This window comes from Gorilla gorilla, chromosome 19 (genome assembly GCF_029281585.2).
Source record: "Gorilla gorilla gorilla isolate KB3781 chromosome 19, NHGRI_mGorGor1-v2.1_pri, whole genome shotgun sequence".
Taxonomy (NCBI): Eukaryota; Metazoa; Chordata; class Mammalia; order Primates; family Hominidae; genus Gorilla; species Gorilla gorilla.
The window spans coordinates 57,334,611-57,361,271 of NC_073243.2; the positions used below are offsets into that span (position 1 = coordinate 57,334,611).

A 26,661-nucleotide genomic window follows, 5' to 3' on the forward strand; every position below is an offset into this window, starting at 1 on the left:
TCCTCGGTGTAGTTAGTGTCTGTTCAAATCTTTTTCCCATTAAAAGAAAATGAGATGTTTATTTTCCCTTAAATGTGTTGTAAGAGTTCTGTATATAGTCTGGATGCAAGTCCTTTATGTGTTTTGCAGATGTTTTCTCCCCGTCTGTAGATTGTCTTTTCATATTCTCAACAGTGTCATCTGAAGAGTAGAAGTTTTACATTTTGATGAAGTCCAACTAATTATCTTTGTTAAGGTTTGTACTTTTTCTGCCTAAAAAAATTAGTTTTTAATGTAAAAATTTTTTATGTTAAAACTGTTTTTAATATAAAAATGTTCAAGATAATGAAAACATTTTTAAAATAATATGTAAAATTTAACATGCAAAAAAATTTAAAAATCCCCAATATGTAGATATGACTTAATTCTATTTTTTAAATCACATAAGTACATGGGCATAAAAAATGTGAAAAAATGTGTATCATAATATATTATTTTTTATTTCTGTATATTAGGACACTAGGTGTTTCCTTATATTTGCTTCAATATTTTTTTTAAAACTTTATAATAAAAAATCACTTCTGTAATAAATAAAAAAATTAGTTTTTACCGTAGTTGCAAGTGTTACCTGAAAATTATCACTTTGGTTTTTATTTTTTTTTTTAGTGTTCATGATACATTTATAACAATAACTCAAACTGGACACAAGCAAAATGTCTATAAACAGTAGAGTACAAATTGTGGTCTATAAAATAGATAACAATAACAAAAAATGAATCCCCAGTACACAAAATATCACAAGCAATAATTATGTTGAGTGAAAAGCTAAACACACAGTACATACTATACAGTTTTATTTATTTGAAATTCAAGAATTGGCAATCTAAGTGAGCTATGGTGGTATGTCACATCAGTGGTTACTACAGGAGGTGTGTATTTAAAATGAAAAACAAAAACATTGCTGGGTATATACCCCAAAGAAAGGAAATCAGTATATTGAAGAAATATCTGCACTCCCCTGTTTATTGCAGCACTGTTTACAATAGACAAGATATAGAATTAACCTTAAGTATGGATCAATGGATGAATGGATTTAAAAAAACATGGTATATCTTCACAACAGAATATTATTTATCCATTAAAAAGAACAAAACTTTGTCATTTGCAGCAACATGGATGGAACTGAAGAATATTATATTAAATGAAATAAGCCAAGCACTGAAGGACAAACATCACTACGTTCTCACTCAAATATGGGAGCTGAAAATGTGGATCTCATAGACGTACTGAATAGAATGGTGGTTATCAAAGGCTGGAAAGAGTAGTGGGGAAGAGCAGGGATGAAGGGGGGTTAGTTAATGGATTTAAAACTATAATTAGATGGAAGGAATAAGACCTAGTGTTCAGTAGCACTATACGACAACTACAGTAAACATATTGTATATTTCAAAATAGCTACAGGAGGAGACTTGGAATATTCCCAACACAAAGAAATGAATAAGTGTCTGAGGTGATGGATATTCCAATTGCCCAGATTTGATCATTAGCCACCGTATGCCTGTATCAAAATATCACATGTACCAGGTAAATATGTACAGCTATCGTGTATCCATAAAAATTAAAAATACATTTTAAAAAAGAAAGCACAGGAAACTTTCTGGGAGTGATGAAATTGCTCTATATCTTGATTAAGTCTTATGTGGGTGCACGTAATTGTCAAAACTCACCAAATTGTTCACTTCGTGCACACTTTTCACACTGAAACCTTGCATTTCACTGTATTGTAAATATCACTTCAATTTTTAAAAACTGAATGAACTATATGGATATGCAACATTATGGATGAATCTTAATATAGTATTAAGTTTTAAAAGTTCCAAAATATTATATACAGCATTACACTCTTTTTAAAATGTTAAAAACAATGAAATATTCTTAAAATTTATTGTTTTGGATATGTATGGGTGCCTAAATATTATTTTGAAAAGTAGAGCAAGGGTTGAGGAATGTAGAAAGTGGACTGATGGTTACCCAGGTGGAGGAAGGCAGGTGGTAAATGTGCTCAGATGTAGTTATCAAAAAAGAGAGCTAGCTCTCGATTTGGGTGGTAGGTCCATGGATGCTTATAATATTATTAAAATAAATACACAGATATAGTTCTAAACAGAGAAACAAATAAAGTTTGTTTCAACAAATGATTACAATTTGGCCTGAACGAAGCAAGGATCAGGATTAATTCAAGGCTATGCTCCTGGAATCCAAAAAATAAAGGAAAGACACTGAGCCCTTTGCTATTGCTTGATTTTTTTTTTTTTTTAAGAATATCCAAATCCTCTAAGAAGAAGGAGAGTCTTGGCCTCCAGTGACCATGAAGGTACAGGAATTTTTTGGCTTCACATTTCTTTTTCCAATAATAGCCTTGTCTGGCATCATTAAAAACGAAGAGCTCCATGGTGCTGCCTTCAAAGTCCTGTTACAAAACAGACCACAAGCACCCTTCCGACCATGGTTCTGCACTGTGGCCTGGGAGGATAGTGGGCACAAGGGCAATGGGCTTGAGGGCTGCCCCCACCCCTTTCCTCCAGGTCCGAGGCTCCCCCTATCCACCTGAGTAGCTCACCCCCACTGCACATCTACATGTAGTTTTTTAAAGTTAGATTTAGAATGGTAGATTAAAAAACTGATATTTTGATTAAGAAGGATACAGATTTTTCACTTATAGAAAGTTAGAAAAGAACTAAAATTACTGTTTAAAGTGCTGCTGTTTATAATCTATGAAAGACTTGTTTATTTGTATCATTAAATGGATAGTGGGCTGGGCGCGGTGGCTCACGCCTGTAATCCCAACACTTTGGGAGGTCAAGGCAGGTGGATCCCCTGAGGTCAGTAGTTCAAGACCGGCCCGACCAACATGGTGAAACCCCATCTCTACTAAAAATATAAAAATTAGCCAAGTGTGGTGGTGTGCGCCTGTGGTCCCAGCTACTTGGGAGGCTGAGGCAGGAGAATTGCTTGATCCTGGGAGGTGGAGGTTGCAGTGAGCCGAGATCACGCCACTTCACTCCAGCCTGGGTGACAGAGCGAGACTCCATTTAAAAAAAAAAAAATGGATAGTAGTTTAGAGCAACAACTGAAATACTATAACGTACACTCAATGTTAATGTGAGAAAGTGAGTCTTGAAGGCAGTGCAGTGGCTTTTGAATGTTCCTTACTAGAGAGAAGGCAGTGGCAGATTTATTCTCAATTCTTTTATTTTGCTTCAGTAAGGCCCACATCCTTTTCCCTGGGGAGTATCAGTGACCATCCCAGAGGAAATACCACACGTCTCATCAGAGGACTTTAAGCCACTCTGCCCCTGTCCTCTGGGACCACCCAAGTCACTGGGTGCCCTTGCCTCTTTCTCAGCTCCCTCACCTGCTGTTCCATGAAGCTACAGGAATAATGAGGTTACAGGAGTAATGCACTAATGTCTGAGAAGAACTTCAAGCTGCTTTGAAGAAGCACACTGTTAAAACTAGAGCTAGCTCTGAAGTAATTGGCATACCATTTGGGTAACTTTTTATTTCAGAACTTGTTCCCCACTAGAATGTCTACATTTTAGGTAGAAAGGTCTATACCAGGAGCTTATAAATTACATCAGAAAACAAAAATTCAATTCCTGTCTACTTCGCTGAAAAGCAAGTGTCAAACGTCAGAAGTTGTTAATATTTAAACAGAGACAACTGGCACTTTCCCCCACTTTAGCTAAGTGATGGGGGAAGATAATTAATGAAAAAGATAGTCGAAAATTGCTCAGATGGGGAAGGGAAGCCCAATGGCCACTGCTCTTGTTATATTGAACAAATCCTCTCTCTTATTTAAAGGCAAAGGCATTTTTCCCACCTTCCCACCCTCTTCCCTTCCTTTCCTCCTCTTCTTTTCCTCTTCTTTTTTTCAGTCCTCTTTTTCTCACCCTTCCTTCCTTCTTATGTTTTTGCTTCCTTCTTCCTCTTTTCATGTTTCCTTATTTTCTTCCTTCCTTCCTTCCTTTCAATGATTGTTTGTTGAGTGTCTGTTTGGCCTGGCATTGTGCTGGGCCAAGGACCCAGAGGGAGCAAGATCCAAGTCTGTCCTCACAGGGCTTACCTTCAAATGGAGACCTTTCTCTTTTCCAACCTGGTTTGTGTGACTTTCATAAAATTCCCCAATATGCACACAGCTCTTCTCTACACCTAAGAGTTTGAAAATATCTCTAGCAACACACTTACAGCTATGGAAAACCGTTGAATGTTTTCATCTTCACAGTCTTGGATGACCTTCTTCAGTCGATGATTGTCATGAGACTCTCCATCTGTCACAATAACCATGACTTTTTTAACTCCTCTTCGGGCACCCCGAGCTTCCGTGAATGCCTCCTTTCTAAAGTAATCACAAACAAAAGAGAGGTTGATAAGACACCACTTTACAATAGACAAAGTAAAAAACTAGACAAAAACACTAACTACTCTAGGTAGCCTGGTGCTTCCCTCCAAAATTAGCATCAATGCCCATCATTCAAGTTGGGAGGCATAATGAGCCTTGTTTGTAATAGTTTTAGATTTATTTCAGATGATGGAGAGGTCTCCGTTTTGCTAATCACCACACATCCTATATATAAAAAGGCAGCAGTATTTCATTCTTTGGAAATTTCAAAGGGATGGTGTGACTGAGGCATACATCATGGTCAGAGAAGGCCAGATCTGTAAACACTCCCCCAGGTGCTCCTTTCTCTGTAAACACCCCTTCTCTCATTTAACAGGCCTCTTTTCTTCTGCGTCTAGCAGAAACTTTTGCTTGAGACTTTGCTTCCCCCACAGCTACTCTGACATTTGTAGAATGGCTCGAAAATCCTCTAATCTGGGGAGGAGAGATGAGAGAGAACAGAGTATTAGTGGGGCTGTGAGTGCTTGAGAGTGTCCTGGGGATAGGGACATGTGCAGTCTTTCACATGGGAGTAATAGACTGCAGATGGTGATGGTCTGAGTCCATGGAGTAGTCAGTTGGGTTTTAGGGAGCAAAAAGTGGTTGAAGGAGTTACAAAACATTTGGCCTGAACTATGTGTTAGCACACAGGCTGCTGAGAGCAGGATGGGAGAAGATGGCAATGGAGAGGAGGGGAAAATGCTATAACCTAACTGCAAAAAAACCCTGAATTTCAGGGAGGCCGAGGCGGGCAGATCACGAGGTCAGGAGATCGAGACTATCCTGGCTAAGAAGGTGAAACCCCGTCTCTACTAAAATACAAAAAATTAGCCGAGTGCGGTGGCGGGCGCCTGTAGTCCCAGCTACTCCGGAGGCTGAGGCAGGAGAATGGCGTGAACCCGGGAGGCGGAGCTTGCAGTGAGCCGAGATCGCGCCACTGCATTCCAGCCTGGGCGACAGAGCGAGACACCGTCTCAAAAAAAAAACAAAACAAAAAACCGAATTTCAATTTAATTGAACAGCACTTATGGAAAGAAACAGAAGACAGGGAAATGGAAAATTTTTGTTTTGTATGTATTCTATATAAATATATATACACACTTCTCCCCTTCCCCTTTATTTCCTTTTACTCAAACCTTTTCTCTCTGGAGTCTTGGAAGAGATGAGTATATTTTATTTAGGACTAAAGTAATGAAAGGACTTCATATATTTCTAGGATTTTGGTACAAAGTACAGCGATCATTGTACTGAATGGTCCATTTAGATATTTGGTTGTACAGACAAACAGCTGCCATTTGGGATAGATTTGCCAAGGAAACGCCTGTCTTAAGCTAACATTCCAAAGAGTTTGCACAACAGATACACACTAAATATACCATAACTGATATCTTTAAGCAGGAAGAGAGCATTCTGGTGAAATGGGGAAAAGGATTCTATATGATGACTTTTCCTTTCGAAGGACTTAAAGCAAATATGACAAGATGTTGACAACTGTCAGTTCTGAGTGGTGGATATACAGGATATAGTTGTACTAATTTTTTACTTTCTTTGAGTCTCTCTGCCCTCTATACTTGACAAAGACCCTCTCCTTGACCAAAATCGAGTCAGGCTCCTTTACATCTTCTTCTTCTAGACTGGGCTCTGACCCTGGGCTGTGTTCTTTACCCACTTAGTCCAGTTTAAGCAAGAATCTGGCTTGATCAATTTAGTGGAAATCCCTCATCCTTGGTATCTGATCAGATTCCTCATTCCCCACCCTCTAAATCTGATTACGCTGTTCCGTGATATTATCTTTTAAAAGAATCGAATTTATAGGCAATTAGGCTGAGACAGCTCCAGTGCCGTATGTTCCTATATAAGCAAACCAAAGTCCAATTCAATGTAAACAGTAAAACAAAACTTAAACATTACCAATTAGAAACTGCAACTAACTTCTAACTAGAGACTTTACCAATCAGAACCTGGCAAGTAACCTCTAACTTTCCACCAGATCATACCCAAATAAAGTAAATGCCTAGCTATAGCCAATCAAGTCATTTCTTTAATTTGATTTTGCATTCAGCCCATAAAAGCCCATTGCTCACACTGCTAAAATGGATCTTTCCGAACTTCTTATGGTTCTGACTGCTGCCTGATTCATGAATCATTCTTTGCTCAAATAAACTCTGTCAAATTTAATTTGTCTAAAATTTTCCTTTAACAAATAATAAATATATATTTGGTCTCTGCCTCTGGTTTCTGGTGCAGAACTCCTAAAACTCTCGTAACTTCCTAAGCAATACTGGTGAGAGGTGTACCTTTTGTTCTAATATATGGTCTTTAACCTGGGTTTCTGACATAGATGTTCTAATCTGTTGAATTTCCTAGGTGATAGGAGTATCTTTTGTTCTAATGAAGTAACTCTTGGTGGGCTCCTAAATGGGAGCTGATCACTAGAAGGACCAGGCCATGATCAGAAGCTTGAAATGTTCAGCCCCAGCTCTCATTCTCCAGGAAAGAGTGAGGGGCTAGAGAATCAGTTAATAATCAGTCATGCCTGTGATCAAGCCTCTGTAAAACTTTCTGAACTACGGGGTTCAGCAAGTTTCCAGGTTGCTGAACAGGTGGAAGGAGGTACACCATGAGAGGGAATGGCAGCTCTGACACCTTTCCCTCATAGCTTGCACTACGCATCTCTTGCTGTTCCTGAGTTGTATCCTTTTATAATAAACTAATAATAGTAAGTAAGATACTTTACTGAGTTCTGTGATCCACTCTAGCATATAATCAAACCCAAGTAGGGGGTCTAATTTGTAGCCACGTTGGACAAATTGTGGGTACCTGGAAACCTACTGGCTCTAAATTGGAATGAATTCTTGAAGGACTGAGCCCTTAATCTGTGGGAGGTTTGCATAAACTCTAGTTGGTGTCAGAACTGAATTGAATTCTAGAACACCCAGCTGATGTCAGATAACTGGTCGATGTGGGAAAAATCCCACACATCTGGCATCAGAAGTGACATGTCAAGTGTTTAGAATATAGAAAGAGAAAAACAGTTTATTTTTCCTACTATTTATCTGCCTTCAGCAAGAATCCTGTTGAGCCAGTCTAGCAAGAATCCCCCTAGCCTTGATGTTACTGCCAATCCCTGCCCTGTTCCTTGACTATAAATGCCCACTTGTCATCACTGTAGTCAAAGCTGAGCCCCATCTCTCTTCCTTACTGCAATACCTTCATCGTAAAGGTTCCTCTGGAGTGATGTCTTCCTTACGATCTTTAACAAATATCATGAATAATTTTTAACATACTATACAAGTAGATTTTCTGGCTTTTTTTTTTTTTTTTTTTTTTTTAAGGCAGAGTTTTGCTCTTGTTGCCGAGGCTGGAGTGCAGTGGCGCGATCTTGGCTCGCTGCAACCTCCACCTCCGGGGTTCAGGCGCTTCTCCTGCCTCAGCCTCCTGAGTAGCTGGGATTACAGGCACACGCCACCACGCCCGGCTAATTTTTTTTGTATTTTTAGTAGAGATGGGGTTTCACTATGTTGGCCAGGCTGCTCTCGAACTCCTGACCTCAGGTGATCCAGCCGCCTCAGACTCCCAAAGTGCTGGGATTACAGGCATGAGCCACTGCACCCAGCCGATTTTCTGACTTTTTAAAGTATACAAACAAAGGTGAAAACAGATGTTACATGTTAGTCTTTAACAGATCTTTGTATGCGAATATCATATGAGATTCAATCACTTTTGAAATTCAAATTCCTTAGATCACTAAAACTTCCTAATTCTCTTAAATATCAGGGTTACAAATGAATTGAATGAACATCAGCTGAAGGAGATGATTAAAAGGCCTTTCATAAATAAAATGTGACTCTTCTAAAATCAGGGCTGGCTTTACGTAATAATGGAAGATTAGACATTGACAGAACTCCTGAGTACACCTTTTCTGTTTCAACTACATTCCTTAAAAAATTGTCATTGTCCTCAAAGTACCAGTATCCAGTGTCCTTTCTTGGCACTAAGCATTGACTTTCCTACATGGTTTAAAAAATTAAAATATATCAAGAGTGTCCCTTTCTTCGAGACAGGAGAATCCAGGCCTCATGATTAAATACTGTAAGTTTATTGACAAAAGTAAAAATTTGGGATAGGAAGAGGGGAACACACACACACAAAAATTTGAACTGGGATTTACTGAAAATGAAGGTAAAGAATTCTAAAAATATTAAAAATATTGTTTGCAACTTCTGCCTGAAAGGAATAAAAAACAATTAAAATGTGCTTAAACATGAAAAGGTGATTAATGTAGGAGAAAAATACTTGGTACTATCACTACAGAATTTTAATGCATAATCAAAATTCAATAAACTCTGTGTCCCACAGCTATACCCTTTGTGAAACACAGAGGCAAAAAACATATAGGGACATGGTATTTAGAGCAGTATTTATGCAGAAGCAAAAGCAGCCAGAATATTTCTTCAGTTAGTTTTCAGAGATGAATATTCATTCTTAAATGGTTGCCTTTGGAAAACGTACAGCTCCCTACAGGCTCAGAGGTTTCAAAGAACACTTTGACTTACTTCGAATGTGCAGTCACATTTAATTGATTATTGAATGGGGGTGCATTCGGTACACCTAAACATGTGCACTCTTTGTGTATACAAATTGGTGATCCAATAGGTAGGTAAATGTCCAGTTACCTCCATCTGTTTGTGGTTATTTTCTCTTGGGCCCCATATAACTACAGCCAGATGATTTTCTAACATTCATGAGGCAAAAGCTGTACATGAAATTATAAAATTTTGAATATCCAATCCATTCTTTGCAGGATCATTACTAACTTTTTTAACCTCCTTAAAACAGTCATCTTAGCAGGCAGATGAAGTGAGAGCATGGGTAATTAGCTTTCCACCTAAGGCAAGAGTTCAGAAGTTGAAGACATTTAACAGAAGGATTCTTAACATTAATCAAACTGCTTATTACATTTCCTGTGATTTTTGTATTGTTTTGAATTTGTTCAGAAGTTTGCTAGTTTAATGAATGAGATAAGAGAACACACAGGAAATAAAGTGTTCTACATTTGTAAGAGAGGACAATTCCGTTCGTTCTTATAAAATGAAATTCAACCACAGACTGAGTTATGTGTTCACCATAAAGAAAACTGCAGATGGAAGAAAGGAAGGGTTGTAAATTGGAGGGAATCTAAAGAAAGTAAAAAAGGAGAAAGAGAGGATTACAAATGATAATTTCCTTTCCATTCCTTTCAAACTTTGCACTAAAAATGATTTCAAATAGACAATATTTAATTTGGCGCCTTAACACCTCTTATCTCGTAGCTTCGATAACGGTAAATCAAGTACTGAAAATATATGGACATTCTAGAATATAAATATATATTGAGTAGAGGTAGACCTATTTTTAATCCATTCTTTTAGATTGAGACTCTTAGAAGTTGAAAACAAAAAATAAATGAAATATTAACTAATATTGTCTTAGTATCCAAGAACATGAAAATATAGATGCAGTGATATTTTAAAATGGATTCTCTATCAATTAAACCCTTGTAATAAGAGAAGGATAAGAAGGATGGTGAGATTGTGTTATACAAACATCTGATCTTGTAACCATTATTTAATCTTCTGAATCTCATTTTAAACAAAATGGCTTTAAATATTGTCATATTAAACTTTCAATTGATATGCCAAAAGGCTAAATCATGAGCAGTTATTTTTGCAGTCTTTTACTTTAGTTCATTTTTTTATCCATATACCTTGCTGTGTCTATTCCAAGAGCTGTCATAGTCTGGCGGCCACCTCTCTGGACTATTTTCTTTGCTGCAACAAGTACCTCTTCGGTGGAAGAATACTTATTGAGGTTGAATTCATGGGTCACGTTTTCTCCATACTGTACAATTCCAACCTGAAATACCAAGCCACTGTGAGTTATACGTCAATCCAAATTTCCTGTTCAGATTTCTTCAGGTTAACCATGTGAATCCGATATAATACATTTCAGATGAGTTTGCAAACCTATCAGTACACAAATGCTTCTATTTTGACAGTAATAAGCATAGCCATTCTGTGACTGTTCGTAGTCCAAAGAACAAAAGCAAACATGCTGTTACTAAACTTCTCAAACGATTGGTTTATCTAATTCAACAGATTTTACAGAGTGACTCTGGTAGGCCTTGGTGGGTAGAATATGAAACACACTGATATGGTCTCTGGCTTCATGGAGCTTCTCTAAAGCTAGAAGGAGAGAGAGATTAAACACGTGATCATTCAAATACATGAACAATTGCAAACTGTGGAAAGGACTGTATGGGAAAATCCCTAATCAGCAAATATAATCTAGAGGCCAGACTGAAAATGGGGGTCCAGGGAAGGCCTCTCAGAAGCTGAGACTTCAAGAGTGAGTGCTAGAAGGGCAGAGTGTCCATACAAAGGAAACTGTGTATGTGAAGAAGACCAGGATGGGAAAGAGATAGATCTACCCTAAGAATGTAAAGAAAGGCAGTGAGCCATGGCCAGGGCTGTGAGGAAAGAAGAGGGCACCATGAGGCTGGAGGAATAATCAGGTTATGTAGCCTGCAGGGTTACACACTTGAGCAGTGAGCTTTGTCTAACCTTGCTGCAGCCTCATTTCTCCCAAATCAGCCCTTCCCAACTCCACCTTCTTTCCTTGTTTTGTCTTCCTTTCCTACTGCCTTCCTCCTTTCATTCCCTTTAGTCCACAGATTGGATAACGCAGGCAGCTAACTGCAGAGCCTTCATGCAGTGAAATACAGGAGGGAAAGTGCCCCCAGATTTGATTTCCCTTGCTCCATATTCTTCCTCTTCCCACCTGCCTCCTGGCCCCAGTAATGGCTATTTCTCCTACCCTTTTTCCACATCTCTCTTTAAAGGTTGTTGTGAACCAATAAACTAATCTGCATTAAAAATTGTGACTGAAGATGACTTTTTGTTTAACCATCCTATCTCAAAATCCAGACTCAGAAAATTATTTGCCCAAAGGAATGTCTCTTTAATTCAGGAATTCCAGGTGATTCATTACTTGGGTAAGGGAGGTAATTTGCAACAAGCCTGCCTTCTTTCCAAGGCAATTGCCTACTTTGCCTGTTGGTGAAGTTGCCTCTGTTACTTGCTTTGGAGCAAATCCTATTTCTTAGTCTAACCTTATTCTTAAGTAGCATGAAGGCTCAGTAACTGGTTTCCAGGCTCCTCTGCTGAAATCACTGATGTCAGAAAGCTTTAGTCTTAATTTCATGTCTGTTTATGTGTACATTTTCACACTAGGTCTTTTTGGAAACTAAAAGCATATTCTGGTGTGTTTTTAGAAACAAATAAGAGAAGCCCAAATTTAAAGCAATTTTTATCATCTTTGAGTTACCCTCTAGAGTACACTGGTTATGTTGGAGCAATTATGTCCTTATGCTTAAATAAGAATACTATGATATATATTTAATGGTCTTTTTAAAACTTTCTTCTCTAATTATTTAAACTATAATAACAGAAATGTGATAATGTTTCATAAGTGAGGAAACTGAGTTGAAGACACCCAATCCCTATAGTGAAGTGGTGGAAGGGGGGTCTAGTCTAAGATGTGTATCCCTTATCCCAGGGCTCTTTCAATCACCCTATTTCCTCTCAGTAAAAAGGCATCTATCTAAAATCCTCCATTCTCTAGTCACCTCAACCTGCTAGCTTCTGCTGAGTGCCACTGCCATTTCATGGCTACTCAATGAATTTGATTAACTAGCTAGTTAACTGAGATATATTAGAGTATATGATGAAACAAACACATAAATACATATATCATATTTTGTAAAAGATAATAGAACCTATGAATTCTCTCCTAAAGTTGCTTAGTTAGGTATAAGATAAATAAGAAATAACTAGAGAATATATGTAATTGTAAGATGAGGTTATATCATCAGCTGAATGAACATGCACTCTGCTCAATTCATGTCCAGGTTAGCCTTGTTCTGTGAGTTTATCTTTCACCCAATATCCTTTACCACCTATTCTGAGAGAGCTACTATATTTGGAATAAAGGTGACCAGAAGACCCTTTGGGAACAAGATAGGATACAGCCAACTAATTACACAAAAATAATAAAGTGGATAAAGACACATCTATGACTGCAATTCAGGATATTTTCTTTATTTATAATAAAATGTAAGGAACATTTTTATTACCCTCTGCATAAATTTAAAATTCTTTTCTTCAATGACCCTAAAGTTTTTGATTAGTAATCCTTGGAGACACTGAATAATTATTAAGGGACATATCCATGGATACACATGTCTTTGGGTATATAAATGTTCAGTGTAAATAAAAGCAAAATGGTTTTGTTACTTGGATAATCATTATGGCTAATTCTAGGTATCAAAGTGAACAAACACTGTTGTGGAAGTTAATTGCTCATCAATTAAGGACATCTTACGGAGTTTGCTTTGTTTTTCTTCCTCCTTGTTTTTATTTGATTAAGAGGCTAAAGAACTTTGAAAATTTTCCCTCCTACTCCTGTTGTTTTTCTTGAAAATTTTAGCATCTACTTAATAATCTATTAATCTAGTATCCACTGATAATCTGTTGAATACCCTAGTCTCTCATTTCTTTGACCTCCCCAGCATCAGCAATCTTTCCACTAGCCATCTTCTCCCAAGGTCTTATCCTTGACCTTGTCATTTGGAAGACCTTGTCAGCAGGTCAATCCCAATTTCAAATGTCCTTCTTTTTGAACATTAACTTTGGCTCATTTCACTAATTCCCTGACCACATCAAGACCTCCAACTAATTCATTAATACTGCCATTTTTTTTTTTTTTGGTACTTAGACTAGATTCCATGGTCCAATGACTATAATCATTTATTTGCAAACATTTAACTCATTTAACCTTTTTTTTCCCTCCAATGACTCACTTGGCTAACTTCCAACTCGGGTTAAATCCAATTATCTCCTCCTCTGTATATGCTTCTGTGGCTTTGAATGCTGCTAGACACAAGTCACACAAATTGTAACCTGGTCTCCTTTTAAAGGAATGACCATGAATCTCAAAGGAGGTTGCACATTTGAGCGCTGTCAAACACTACAACTATTTTTTACTAATGAGTCCACGTTGTTCTCATTTATTGGTTTTAATCTAATTGTCGTAAACTGCCAACTCCTTGGGAAAAAGGGTTATCTCACTTACATGTGGGGATGAGCTCACATGAGAGGAGCTGAAGAGATGCCAACTTAACAAGACTGCTTTGTGCTACATGTGTGTTAATACTTTACATTTACAACACACTTTACATATCTTAAAGAACCTACTATGAACCATTGGATTGTCTGGAAAAATTATCTTCACACTAGGAATAGTAAAAAACTCAAAATGTTGGTGAGTCAGAAATCAGTGCTTTAAATTTTACATCTCTATCATCCATCTATCCACCTCCAATATGTGCCTGGCTTCTAAAAGCTTATTCTTTGTAAATCTTAAAATATAAGATGAGTTACAACTGCCTATTCCCTTATCTGCTCTGGATACTTTGCTTCTAACAACTCTACCTGAGACTCTCTTCAGATGACTGCACTTGAGCTACTAGACTGCTTTACCCCAAAGACTGAAAAAACCAGGAGTGTCTGGGAGTCCCCCATTCTCCTCAGCTCCCCATCACCCTGATCCACAGGCAATGGTGAGTGCAGGGAATGAGAAATCAGCCCCTTGACTCAAGTAGAAACTCCCCTTCCATATCAAGCTGAGGCCTGGATTCCACTTGAAATTACACTTTCCTTTGTCCTCTGTTGATACCTTGTTTTGCTTCCCCAATTCTTCATCTGCTTTCTGTTGGAAATGCTTCCTCACAAATAAATCACTATCGTGAGAATCATCCTCTGAGGGTTTGCTTCTGGGAGCTGGATCTAAGGCAGCTGTCAACTGTGTCCCTGCATTCCTACTCATGCAGGACAGGTGAGCCCCAAAATGGGTCTCAGCCCACAAGGGTTCTTGGCTTTGCTCAGGAAAGAATTCAAGGGCAAGCCAGAGGTGGAAGAAAACAGCTTTATTTTGAAGCTATAGCGTTACAGCTCTGGTGGCCTTACAGTTCCGTGACTGCTCCTGCCAGGCAGGGCTACCTCACAAGCAGAGAGGAGCAGCTCAGGGCAGTTTTGCAGTTACATTCATACTTAACTTTAATCACATGTACATTAAGAGGTGGTGTATGCAGAACTTTCTAGGGAAGGAGTAATAACTTTTGAGTCCTTGGGTCATTGCCATGGAATGGGACAGTAACTCCTGGTTGTTGCCATGTCAATGGTAAGCTAACATGGCACCCTGGTGGGCTTGTTTATGGAAGGCATCTTCTGCCTCATCCCTGTTTTAGCTAGTCCTCAATTTGATCTGGTGTTGGAGCCCGACTCCAGAGTCAAGTCTCGCCTCCTACCTCATTACCTTAGCTCAGGCCAGACAGCATTGCTTTGAACTTGGACCGTGGCAATGGTCAGTCTCTTTGCTGCTGATCTCCCTCTCTTCATTTCCACTCTCTTCAAATCCTTCTACATATTCCTGGCAGACTAACTGTCCTGAAACTCTGCTTTCATCCTATAACATACTTGTTCAAAAACCTCCTATAACTCTCCATTGCCTGTATCAATGACTTCGAAATATACTTTAAAAGATAGATTTTTATCTAATTTTTTTAAAATAGATAAAACTTCAAGCTACTCCTTGAAATACTAGGTCCATATGTTAAAATCCAGTTTTCTCCTCTTGACCTTCAGTCCCTCAATATTCCAATGCTAAATTCTCCATTCACCCCCATCTTCAGGACTCCCCAATATGAACTCCACTCCTACCAAATGCTCTTCTTTGTCCCTCCTACTAAGCTAATCTTGTAAGATTTAATTCCAGTTCCACTCTCTCTGCAAAACTTTTCTTACCTTGTTGCCAAGGTAGCCCATATTGAGCTTCCCCTTCTTGGAACTCTGAAACAAACTTGTCTGTGAGTATTGCATTCTTCTCAACTGTTTGAGTGCACACTATATCTTCCCAAGTACATCCTAACTTTAGAGGGACAGGCAGGGGTAAAGAGTATGGACTATGTCATGGCTTTTGATATTCTCTTATCCTTCACTGCTGTTTTGCTTTGCTCACAGCTGACCCTAAGGCATTCTTACTAGATGACTGTAACATTTCGCATAAGCAAATGGAAAACCGAGATAGCAGGGAAATAATGATAAGCAGAAAAAGAGAGATACAATGAAGTCTGGGAAATGTGAAGAGGGAGCAGTGGAAAAACTCAAGTCTCAGGGAAATGACATTCAATGTAGTTCCCTGGCTGATACCGGGGTGCTTGTTTTCTTAGGAACCAGAAAGAGTAAGGTCTGCTGTGAGTCTTCCCCAGAAAAGGGTACCATTTATTAAAAATAATGGCAAAACCGCAATTACTTTGGCACTAACCTAGTATTAATTTTCATTACAGACAAAGGGTCAAATCACAAAACAAACAAATGTAATGTTGTGCTGAATATTGGTGAGATTCAATTCAACAGAGATAGTTTCCGTTTCACCTTAGCTTATAATTTAAGGCTAATAAAACAAGCATAATGTAAATGTATGTAGCAGAATCAAATAAAGTATGAGAATTAAATAGCAAGTTAAAAAGTGAGCCAAGTGATGAACATCGTAAGGAAGCAAGAGGAGAGAAAAGCACAAGCATATTTATTCTCTCCCACGTGAAAATCCTTAAGGAGGAAGGAGGATTCAGCTTCCTGAATCTGAAAGCCAGCTCAAAAATAGCCAAGAGATTATGAAAGTACTATGGAAGGAAACAAAGTGGCCCTCAGCCTGGAAAATATGTCAAAGATGATAATTAAAGGAGTTTAAGTCATGCTAGAAATTGAGAGGAAAAAGGAAAAAAAAAAAACCAGTAATCCTAATATTTGACTTGAAGTAGCCAATTACGTTGGAATGATACAAAAGTCAGATGGTGGAAGTTGGATAGAGAGCTGGTGACAACAAATAATGGAGGTGGAAATATCCTAGGCATTTTGATGAATAGAAATGGGTATGCAGGGATGACAGCTAAAAAGGTGCAACCGGGTTAAATGTGGACATTCTTTCCCAGAGATTGTAAAGAGCAGTTTATGGTATTAGTAAAAGAGTAGATGAATATAGAAAGAACAGTTTCTTATAATATCATGGGGGATAAGGAGTCACATGCAGAAGGAAAATTCCTTTTCAGAGACAACTGGAAAAGATACATTTACCTCCTGGGGAGATGTGGTTTAAACTTCTTGATTAAGTAGAACAAAATAAATAGATGGGTAGATAATTACAATCCAAGGCCAAAGAGACCTAAAGGCTGATTCAGGCTATGGCCTAAATCAGGTACACAATTGGCTATGAATTTTGTTACATGAACAAGAGGTTTGTAACACTTATTAGAACATTCCACTTAAATATGAGATTTACAATCATATTTTCTGGTAAGCCCCCACACAAATATTCACTCACTTTTTTTTTTGGGGGGGAATACTAGCATCCCTTTGTATGTTACTAAGTTTGATTTAAAAAAGAATTCTATGGTCAAATAATCTTGGAAAACAATGAGTAAAATAAAGTTAAATATATATCTTTACAGCAGACTCCTCCCCATCTCTACCTTTCTCCTATCACTATGAAAACTGTCACAAATTGCAAATGGTGCAAAAGAGTAAGGTTTTCTCTTACTCCTATCCCTACTTGTTCTATTTAGACTTGTAAGCAAATTCTTTTGAAAGTTTTCTCAGAGTCTTTAAAAACATGCATTGTGGATTACTAATTGGAAGACCTGGTATATTTTATTCTTATTTAAAGTAATATTTTTTTTGTGAGGATCATATTCAACACCTCAGACTGGGAAACAATGTTCTACAACAGTAAGACTTACTTACTTGTCAAGATCAACTAATTGTTCTGTGTTTTAAATTCACCTTCATTATATTTATGACATACCATCATGCATTGTAGCTGTCCCAATATATTATTTTACCTCATTTCTAAATTGGAAGATTTTGAGATCAGGAACAACATTTCAGTGATTTTTTTTATTGCTGTTGACACCTAGCATTATACTTGATCATCCAGACACTTTATAAATATCTGCTCAATTAAAGCAAATTAATTATCCAATGACTTCATTTCTTTTGGGGGCAGAGAAGAAAGAGGGAGAAAAGTGAGTGTGTGAACATGAAAGGAAGGACACTATCAGAAAACACTGAAAGGAGGGGCTTTTGGATTAGTTTCTTATGAAACTGAAAGTCATGTTTAAGATTTTAACAACTATCTTAAATGATAAGAGTGTTTAAGAAAAAGAAGCATCTAAAGTAGCTATGAATTTCTGCTACAGCTTAAATATGGTTTGTCCCCACCGAGACACCAAAACTCATGTTGATGCTTGGTCCCCAGTGGAGTGGTGTTGGGAGGTGGTGCCTTTAAGAGGCAAAAAGAGGAGTCAAGAGGGACTTTATCACAGAAGTGAGTTCTCACTCTTGTGGGGCTGGATTAGTTACTACAAGAGAACAGGCTGTTACAAAGCGAGGCTGCCTCTTGTGTTTGGTCTTTTTGCACGTGGCTGCTTCCATTCCTGTTTCTCCACCATGTTATGACACAAGCGCAAGGCCCTCACCAGAAGCTGAACAGCTGCAGCCACCCTATCTTGGCCCTCCCAGCCTCCAGAATCATGAGCTAAATAATCCACCTTTTTTTTTTTCAAATTGTCTAGTCTTGGGTATTTTGTTATAGCAACAGAAAGTCAACTAGGATAAGTATATTTAGTCAAAGAGTTATGAAGGAATGGAGTTATCTATTAATTAATAATTATATTATTATCTTCTATATCTATCTTGTTAAGTTAGGGTTACACCAGCACCCAAATTTTAATGCCCAGCATAAGCTAAGTTTCTGGGCTTTCATTCAATAACTAATATTACCAAGTCAATTGTTCCTTTACGGAAGTAATGACAAGGTGAAACAATGAGGTGTTTTTGTGTGTTCCTGCAAGATGCACAATTGCCTAATATGAAAAGAGCTCAGGCTTTATGTCTGGCCAATGTATATTTCCTTTTATCAAACTATGGTACAAAGCCCTACCCTACAACATGCTTCCAGTGTGACTAAGTCAGGATATGAATGTAGTGATAATACAGGATACAATCCCAGTTAACTGTTAGCACAAACCATTCTGAAGCTATGTTAGCAGAGGCTAGGTTTAACATTTTGTCATTATAAAGAGGGATATAAATGGGACTGATTTACAGGTAGATGATTATTTCCTAAGGAAACAAGTGTTCAGAAACATAATAAAGTTGATAGATAATAGATACAGGTTCTAGAAAAAGGGTATCTTTATCTGGACTCTTGCTTCATGGAAGATGCTACAATGAAAGTGACGTAGGTGCAAAAATGCAAAGATAGGAGAGGTTAAAACAAAGTTAATTCACTGTGTTTGTGGAGAAGGGCAAGGGCTATAGGAGAAATTAGGGCTGAGGGGAATAGGGCTAGGTGGGTAAACACCTGCAAAGAAAAGACTGAAATACAATGTAAAGGGTTGTCCAGGGGAATCCCCCACAAGCAAGTACCTTCCAGCTCAGTGGATCAATATGACTTTACGAAGCAAAGTAAGGGAAAGAGGTCACTAAAACAATGATTTTATACATGAGAAGGTGAAAATTCAAAAACTCCCATTTTTTCAACATAAATGGCTCATGTCATGTGCTAGGAATACATAAAACCCTAGACTATCTTCCATAAATGAAAAGATTAAGGCACAATTCTGTCGTCAGGTAATTCAGTCTACTAGAAGAGACAGACCCAAAAAACAAAGAGCAATGCTACTGAGTGATAAGAGCAGTAAGGAAATATGCTCTCACGGTTGCAGCTGCTATGGGAACATAGGAGAGGAAGGCATTTTTCTCAAGAACAGTGGGTAGGATAATCACAGAAAATTACAGAGAAAGTGACATTTGAAATTCTCCTAGAATACAGCGCTTGAGATGGAGCAGGGAATCACAGGAAAAGCAAGTAACAAGAGCACAGCACTTCATGAACAAGGAAGGCAAGGGCCCAGGAATGGCTGAAGGGTAAGCTACTCGGGAGCCTGAGGCAGGAGAATAGCTTGAACCCGGGAGGCGGAGGTTGCAGTGAGCTGAGATCGGAGCAAAACTCCATCTCCTCCACCCACAAAAAAAAAAAAAAAAAAAAAAAAAAAGGACTGAGGCGGGTGTAAGGGGAAGCAGGATGCATGAGAAATGGCTGGGCCAGGTGGTCAGATGCCAGTTAGTCCACTAGAGAGCTTGGATATTATTTAGCAGGCAACAAGAGGAGTTATTTGTTTCTTTTTTGTTTGTTATTAGGGAAATGTTCTGAACTTACTTTGGAATGATTATTCTAGTGCCTGATGGCTGGAGGGGTGGGAGAATGGAGACTAGAGGCTAGTGAGAAAGAAGATTCACCCCATTCCCCACCCCACATTCGGAAACTGTAAGCAGACTGACAAAGGTATGGCTGCATGTCTCCCTCAGGCTTCTTTTCAGACCTACAAACAATGAATCAGGCCCCAGATTTAAGGCTTCTAGGGAAATGGCCATAAAATCAGCAGTAAAAAGAAAGATAAATAATATTCCTAAAATTTAATTAATTTCTCTCTTTCATTTTGCTTGGTTTAATGCTATGCTACACTTTTGATGTGAACAATCTAGACATTGTTCCATTAGTATATTTCACTTTTATATCAAGCCTCACAATTTACTGGTTTTATTTAGGGTAATGCACACTTATTTGACATATTCATATTATCTTCATTTATTATTAAAAGCAATGTTATGTTTAGGTATTGAGGATCAATAAGACCTCCATAATGTTTATACCATCATATCTTTAATGGCAAGCTCAGAGTGTTTCAGGTTTGTTTTTATAGGTGATTTTTAAAAGGCAATTTTATAGCCTTTACTCTGTCTTGGGTAAAAAATTGGTTGACAAAAATTCCTTGACTATGCTTGCAAAAGTCTTAATTGGGCCACACAGAAACACAGAATGGATTTTGAGTAACTCTTTAGAGTGAATGTTTCCATCGTTGTGTTGTATTTCCCTAATGTATACTAAATTGTCACATGGAAAACTTAATGTAAGTTTCCTTCCTTCCTTCCTTCCCCCTTTCCTTTTCTTTTTTTTTTTTATTTTTGTTTTTTGGAGGTAACAGTTACTTTGGGAAATATTCCATATCTTTGACTCTGCCTTTTATTGCTTGCAATTACTAAATGACAAATCTATGACTGCAGAGAATAGGAATCATATTCAATCTATATCTATTGTACCAAATGTGTAACTAATCAATACAGCAAACAAAAATACAGGAGGTGTAATTAGAATATAACCTTTATTTGTGGTCCACCAGTCCTTCAAAATTTATTTAAAGTGAAGTATTTTGCTATCCCTAGATGGAAAGATAAATATCTTATGACTTTTTTTTATTCTTAGTTTTAAAATGTCTGTTAATTTAAAAAGGTATATATTTTAATTTAGGCTGTACCAAATGAAATTGCTGTATTTGTAGGTTGGGAAAAAAAAGATCAAACAGCAATATTTTCATATGGTTCTGTCTAAATTAAAACCAACAAGGCGAAACATCAAAGCACATTTGTAGTTAAATCTTCTCTCCTACTTCTACTAAGGGCTTACACGAGGTAAGAAGCCTGTAATTGAGAAAGATGCATGTCTGGCTTTTATTTGTTTTCCTACTTGTTTTCACTTAGAGTGCTAACTGTGATTTCTGACCTTCCAGGGACAGAGGTAGGGAAGATAAATAAGGATAGAGAAATTATTACTGCATTGGTATTATCCTAAGATGAATCAGGTCCTAATAGGTATGTACAACTTTTTCAAGGGTTCTTTGGAGAACTCCCTTCATTGAGATATCTCACCTATACCCTTGCCCTGAGTGAATGCATCCCACTGCCTCAGTTCCTAAGAATTACAGAGATCTTCTGCATTCTCTGCAGAGGCAGCCACTCACTTCCAGTAATCCCTAAGGACAGGCCCTGACATGACCTCACACTGGCTCTTGCTTTTGAGTACCCATGCCAATCCTGGGAAAACACATGCATTCTAACAATCTCTGGGGATGCAGGCTGACTCCAGTGCAGTGACCTCTGCTCCGACTTCCCTGTCAGCAGCTAGACATAACAGCTGCTGTCATGCTCTGACAATTCAGACAGGAGTTAGGCATTAGTCAATCAACTATGTGTCCCAACTCCAGTATACACATACCAAGATGTGTATGACCCCACTGAAGCCTTCCTGAGTAGGCTCTTTCTACAGAGAAATTCTCTCTACAAATCTTATCAACTACATTCATAGTCTTTTAGAAATTTGGTATGGATGAGGAGTCTAAAAGTTCTCTGTCCGGCTCTTAGCTTTCTATCTTTTGCCCCCTCCTCTGGGTAATCTTTCTCACAATTCATTTTTACACCTGTTCCTTTCAGAAACGGAGATAGAATACATAAAGGGGAGAATAAATTCCAGAAGCTAATTCTGCAAATCATAGGGTGGAATTGAATGCTTTCATTAAAAGAAACAAATAAAACTAAAAACAAACAAACAAACAAATCAAATGGATTTAAATTACATTAGCAACCAATCAAGAAAAAGAATTGATTGTAGAGCAAACAGTTTTTGGAAAGAATTACTGTAAGACTACATGAAAGATAAGCATGCTTTTCAGCACATATTTTCTTTGAAAAGGAAATGTCTTTCCAAATTTTCTATGACAGGATTTCTTTTCTGAATCCACTGAAAGATGATCAAACTTTAAAGAGTTTACATGCATTATACTTAAAACCCTATTAAATGTTATTTAGCAAAAGCAATGGCTTGGTAAATATGTCCTTTCCAATCTCTTTATTTTAGAGAATTATTTATGAATTTAGTCACTGATAAAACATAAGCCAAAATAGAAAAAAAAAGATTAGAAAAGACTGAACACTAAAGTATAAAGTAATATACTTAAAATAATTTTTAAAATACCAGTTATAGAAAAAAGACTCATTAAATGTCCAATAATCAGAGAAAAATACAAAACTGGACTCAATATGATACAAACATTTATTCAACAAGTGCTCATTGAGGGCTTACTATGCTACAGTAAACCACTGGGCTGGCCACTGACGAAGATAAGAAGATGATGCAGCCTTTGCTCTTGAGGTGCCTATTATCTACAGTATGCAGCAAACACAGATAGACAGACAGGCACACACACACGCACACTAATAGAATAATTATGCCTTAGTCCAGTGTTTCTCAAACTTTAATCTGTTTAAGAATCATATGGGGCCTGGCACAGTGGCTCAAGCCTGTAATCCCAGCACTTTGGGAGGCCGAGGCAGGCGGATCATCTGTGGTAGGGAGTTCAAGACCAGCCTGGCCAACATGGCGAAACCCTATCTCCACTAAAAATACAAAAATTAGTTGGGCATGGTAGCACATGCCTGTAATCCCAGCTACTCAGAAGGCCGAGGCACGAGAATTGCTTGAACCCAGAAGGTGGAGGCTGCAGTGAGCCAAGATCGCACCATTGCACTCCAGCCTGGGTAGCAAGAGTGAAACTCCTTGCCAAAAAAACAAACAAACAGAAAAGAATCATATGGGTTGCTTATATATAATGCAAGCTCTATAGCCCCACCCTCAGAGATTCTGATTTTGAAAATTTGGGGTATAGTTCAAGCATCCCAGTGATTTGGAAGCAGAAATTCCATGAGCCATAATTGGAGAAACATGGCATTAGACAGAAGCACCATTAAGGCAGCACCCTTGTCTGTCATCTTCCCCACTATTACCCAAGCTATAGCATAGAGCTTGGAACATAGTAAGCCCTTAGTACATACATCTGAATAAATGAATGAATGTATATGGTTAAGCTCCACAATCAATGATGAAAGCAAGATGTGACATAAAAAATCAGAAATATAATCAGCTTCTCTCTTTAAAAATCAGGTTCCCTTGGGTGAAGTCAGAAGATACTGTAAATGACACTGTGCAGAGTGCTTCATTCAGAAATATTCTTCTCTGTGGATTGAGGTCCTGGATCTTGGTAAATGTAACTGAACTCTTCTGCTGCAGGGTAAGTTCATTTTCCTCCCATTCACTGGTAGCATCTGGACCCCAAGGGCCCTCCTGAATTTGTCTGAATAGAGCCATTGTTCCCTCCAGAAAATACATATAACTTCATGTTGCCCACCCTGGCAGGCAAGAATTCCTCTGGTGGACAGGCAGAATAGCTCCTCTTTTAGGACTCTCAACAGAGAAATGTAAATTAATTATAGTTCTAACTGAAAAACATCAAAATTGCAGAAGAATAGGTTGAGCATATAAGCAATTGACTGTTATTTATTTCTTTACAAAATGGAGTCACTGGCATAGATCTTCACAGAAGCTGTAATTATTATTCTAAAAGAGCCATATGGATTTTCTTTCTAAAGTTGTGGACCAACTTCAAACATGTCGCAGCTGCACTAATTTTCACAAATAGCTACAAATAAATTAATTTTTAAGAGTAATATACATACGTGAATTTAAAGGTAAAATAAAATATTTAGATGGCTGTATAATAAATTGTAAAAAATATTTCAAGCATGTTATTAGCTTTGGAAGGAAAAAGTTAGATAAGAAGATCAAATGGGATGGACAAAACAAGAAGAAGGAAAGAAAGCACATCATGGGCAGAAGTGGAGAAAGCGGGAACACAAGCCATTTCATTTAAGGTAGGTTAGTGCAGGCAGTGAGACATTGCCAAGCCTAGCACGGTTTCAGCCAAGAGGCTGCCTGAGGAAGGATGAGGACAGTCATCCTCATGAAATAGAAAAGGATTGAAATCTACTATTCAGGGGCATTAGATGGTACCGGCTCTGAAGCTTCTCTAGAAGTAGAGCCCTCAGAAAGAAAAACAACAACAACAACAACAAACTGGGCTACAATCATAGAGCTGTGTGTGTTCTGATCTGCCATCAGCAAGCAGAAAGACCTTAAACAAGTCAGTTAGCCTCTCGTGTCTCCTTCATAAATTGAGGTTTGGGGCCAAATGACCTTTAAGATTCTTTCCAGCTTTAATCTTATGACTCTATGCTATCTTATTGGCCAAGGAGAGAAGGGATAGGGGAAGCGAGGAAAGGAGGAAGGAAGAGTGGTCTCAGAAGGGAAAAAAGGAGGTCCATGCGGAACGGGTGCCAGAAGGAAGAGCAAGTCACATCCTGGAGTGGGTCTGTTAAGATGCAGGCTGCCCTGTACCCTGTAGCAAGACGGGATAAAAAGGTCCCCTACCATCCACTGGTAATTTCACTTGAGAAGGTCAATTGCAAATAAGTCACTTCCAGGGAAAATTACATTTTGTGATACGTAAAAGCCCATTTCATTTTTAATGATTTTACACTGATTTCAACAAGTTCTCTATTGTCCAGTAGGATATTTATAACCTTACCCTTCCACTCGCTCTCTACAGAGACCTATTCAGCCTTGGAATGAAGCAATACATTTCACTTTGAAGTTTGAGTTCAACTTTGAAATTTTCAACCACCATCCTTTTAGAAAATTATATATACATAGATATCAAAATATTAAGAGAGACATAAATAACACAGACACATGAAGACACATGTATGTATATATATATGTGCACATATTATGTTCCAAATTTAATGTAGGTGTGGCAAACATTAACGCAGTCAGACCTCTTTTTCAGTGCCTCAGAAACTTCTCCCAAAGTAAAGCCCTCAGAAAAAAAAAAAAAAAAAGGAAGATCACTGTACTGATTGCAGTACTATAATCTTAAAGTCTCCTATGCTCTCCACAGCCTCCAAACCACACAACAATCTTTTAGGCTCTGATTCTAGGGCTAATTCCTAACCTGAGGCATTGACTTCATTTTGACATTTTATTTGCCTGTTATCCATTATGTCTGCCCTGTATTTTAATATATATGCCCATATGAGTTTAATAAACATTAAATCAGTCAAATGTATTTAATTAAATGTAATTAAATTAAACTCAGTATCTAAAGTGGAAAAGCTGTGTGAGAAGTTCCACTTCATTTAGTGGCAATAAAGGAGATGTGTTTAGAAATAGATATTAATTAGGGGGATAAACAAACAACTATTTGATTTTATGCAGAGATAGCCAGGGGCATTTGCTTTTAACTTAGGGAAAAGAAATTATTAACAGAAAGGACAACAGGCCTTAAGTAGTATCCTCTGGTCAGTTACTAACTTATTTATATAATATGAGAAGAGAGATTATAATGTGATGGGTTGTTTGGGATGTCAGATTAGTTTCTACAAACTCCGACACCCGGCTCTGATATTACCAAAAGTGGCTATATCCATTTTAAGTAAAAATTAAATTATGAGTTTATAGAAATCTATAGGAGTTATTTTTCAAGTGCATTAAAAATGGCAGCTTTCATAATATTTTCTGTTTAGAAAATAACACAGCCTAGGTTGGGCACAGTGGCTCACGCCTGTAATATCAATGTTTTGAGAGGCAGAAACAGGTGGATCAACCAGAGGCTAGGAGTTTGAGACCAGCCTGGCCAACATGATGAAACCCCATCTCTATTACAAATTTAAAAAATTAGCCAGGTGTGATGGCGCGTGCCTGTAATTCCAGCTTCTGGAGAGGCTGAGAAATATGAATTGCTTGAGCCTGGGAGGTGAAGGTTGCAGTGAGCTGAGATTGCACCACTGCACTCCAGCCTGGGCAACAGAGTGAGACTCTGTCTAAAAAAAAAAAAAAGAAAAAAGAAAAAAATAGAAAATAACACAGCTTAAAGTAATGTCCTTTTTATCAGAAATAAGAACAGGAAATGGATATAAAATTCATTCTCAACTTTAGTTTTATTGATTAATTTGCTTTCAGAATATTTGGTTTTATTAAAAATTTGTGCATTTTTATCTTTAGAACAACAGAAATCAAAACACGAAGTCACATACCTGTGTCTGTTTAGGACCAATATCCATTCTTTCAAGAAGGTCATTTAAAAAAGCTGTAACACTGTCCCATGGGTAAATACTGTTGGAACCATCCAGCACTATGACTATATCCAGTTGAGTGCTGCATTCTGCAATAAAAGGAGTCAATTGTGCATATTTGGAATCTATTTTTTTCAGAGGCATATGAAGTGCTTTCATGGCTGAAAGAAGTTCATTTTAAAAGATGAACTGATTTTCTCCAAAGTAGATACATTGTTTTAGCAA

The 26,661-nt window shown here is 37.8% G+C and overlaps 1 protein-coding gene across 1 annotated transcript in view; it reads right to left on the reverse strand.

Moving 5' to 3' along the window:
* Positions 1 to 26,661, reverse strand: part of ITGA1 (integrin subunit alpha 1) — a 167,636-nt gene that overhangs the window by 63,271 nt on the left and 77,704 nt on the right. Inside the window, exons 6-8 of the mRNA XM_019013336.4 lie at positions 26,398 to 26,525; positions 10,167 to 10,315; positions 4,228 to 4,378 (exon numbers count right to left, since the gene is read on the reverse strand). Coding sequence (XP_018868881.2) covers positions 4,228 to 4,378; positions 10,167 to 10,315; positions 26,398 to 26,525 — 428 coding nt within the window. The remainder of the gene's footprint in view (positions 1 to 4,227; positions 4,379 to 10,166; positions 10,316 to 26,397; positions 26,526 to 26,661) is intronic.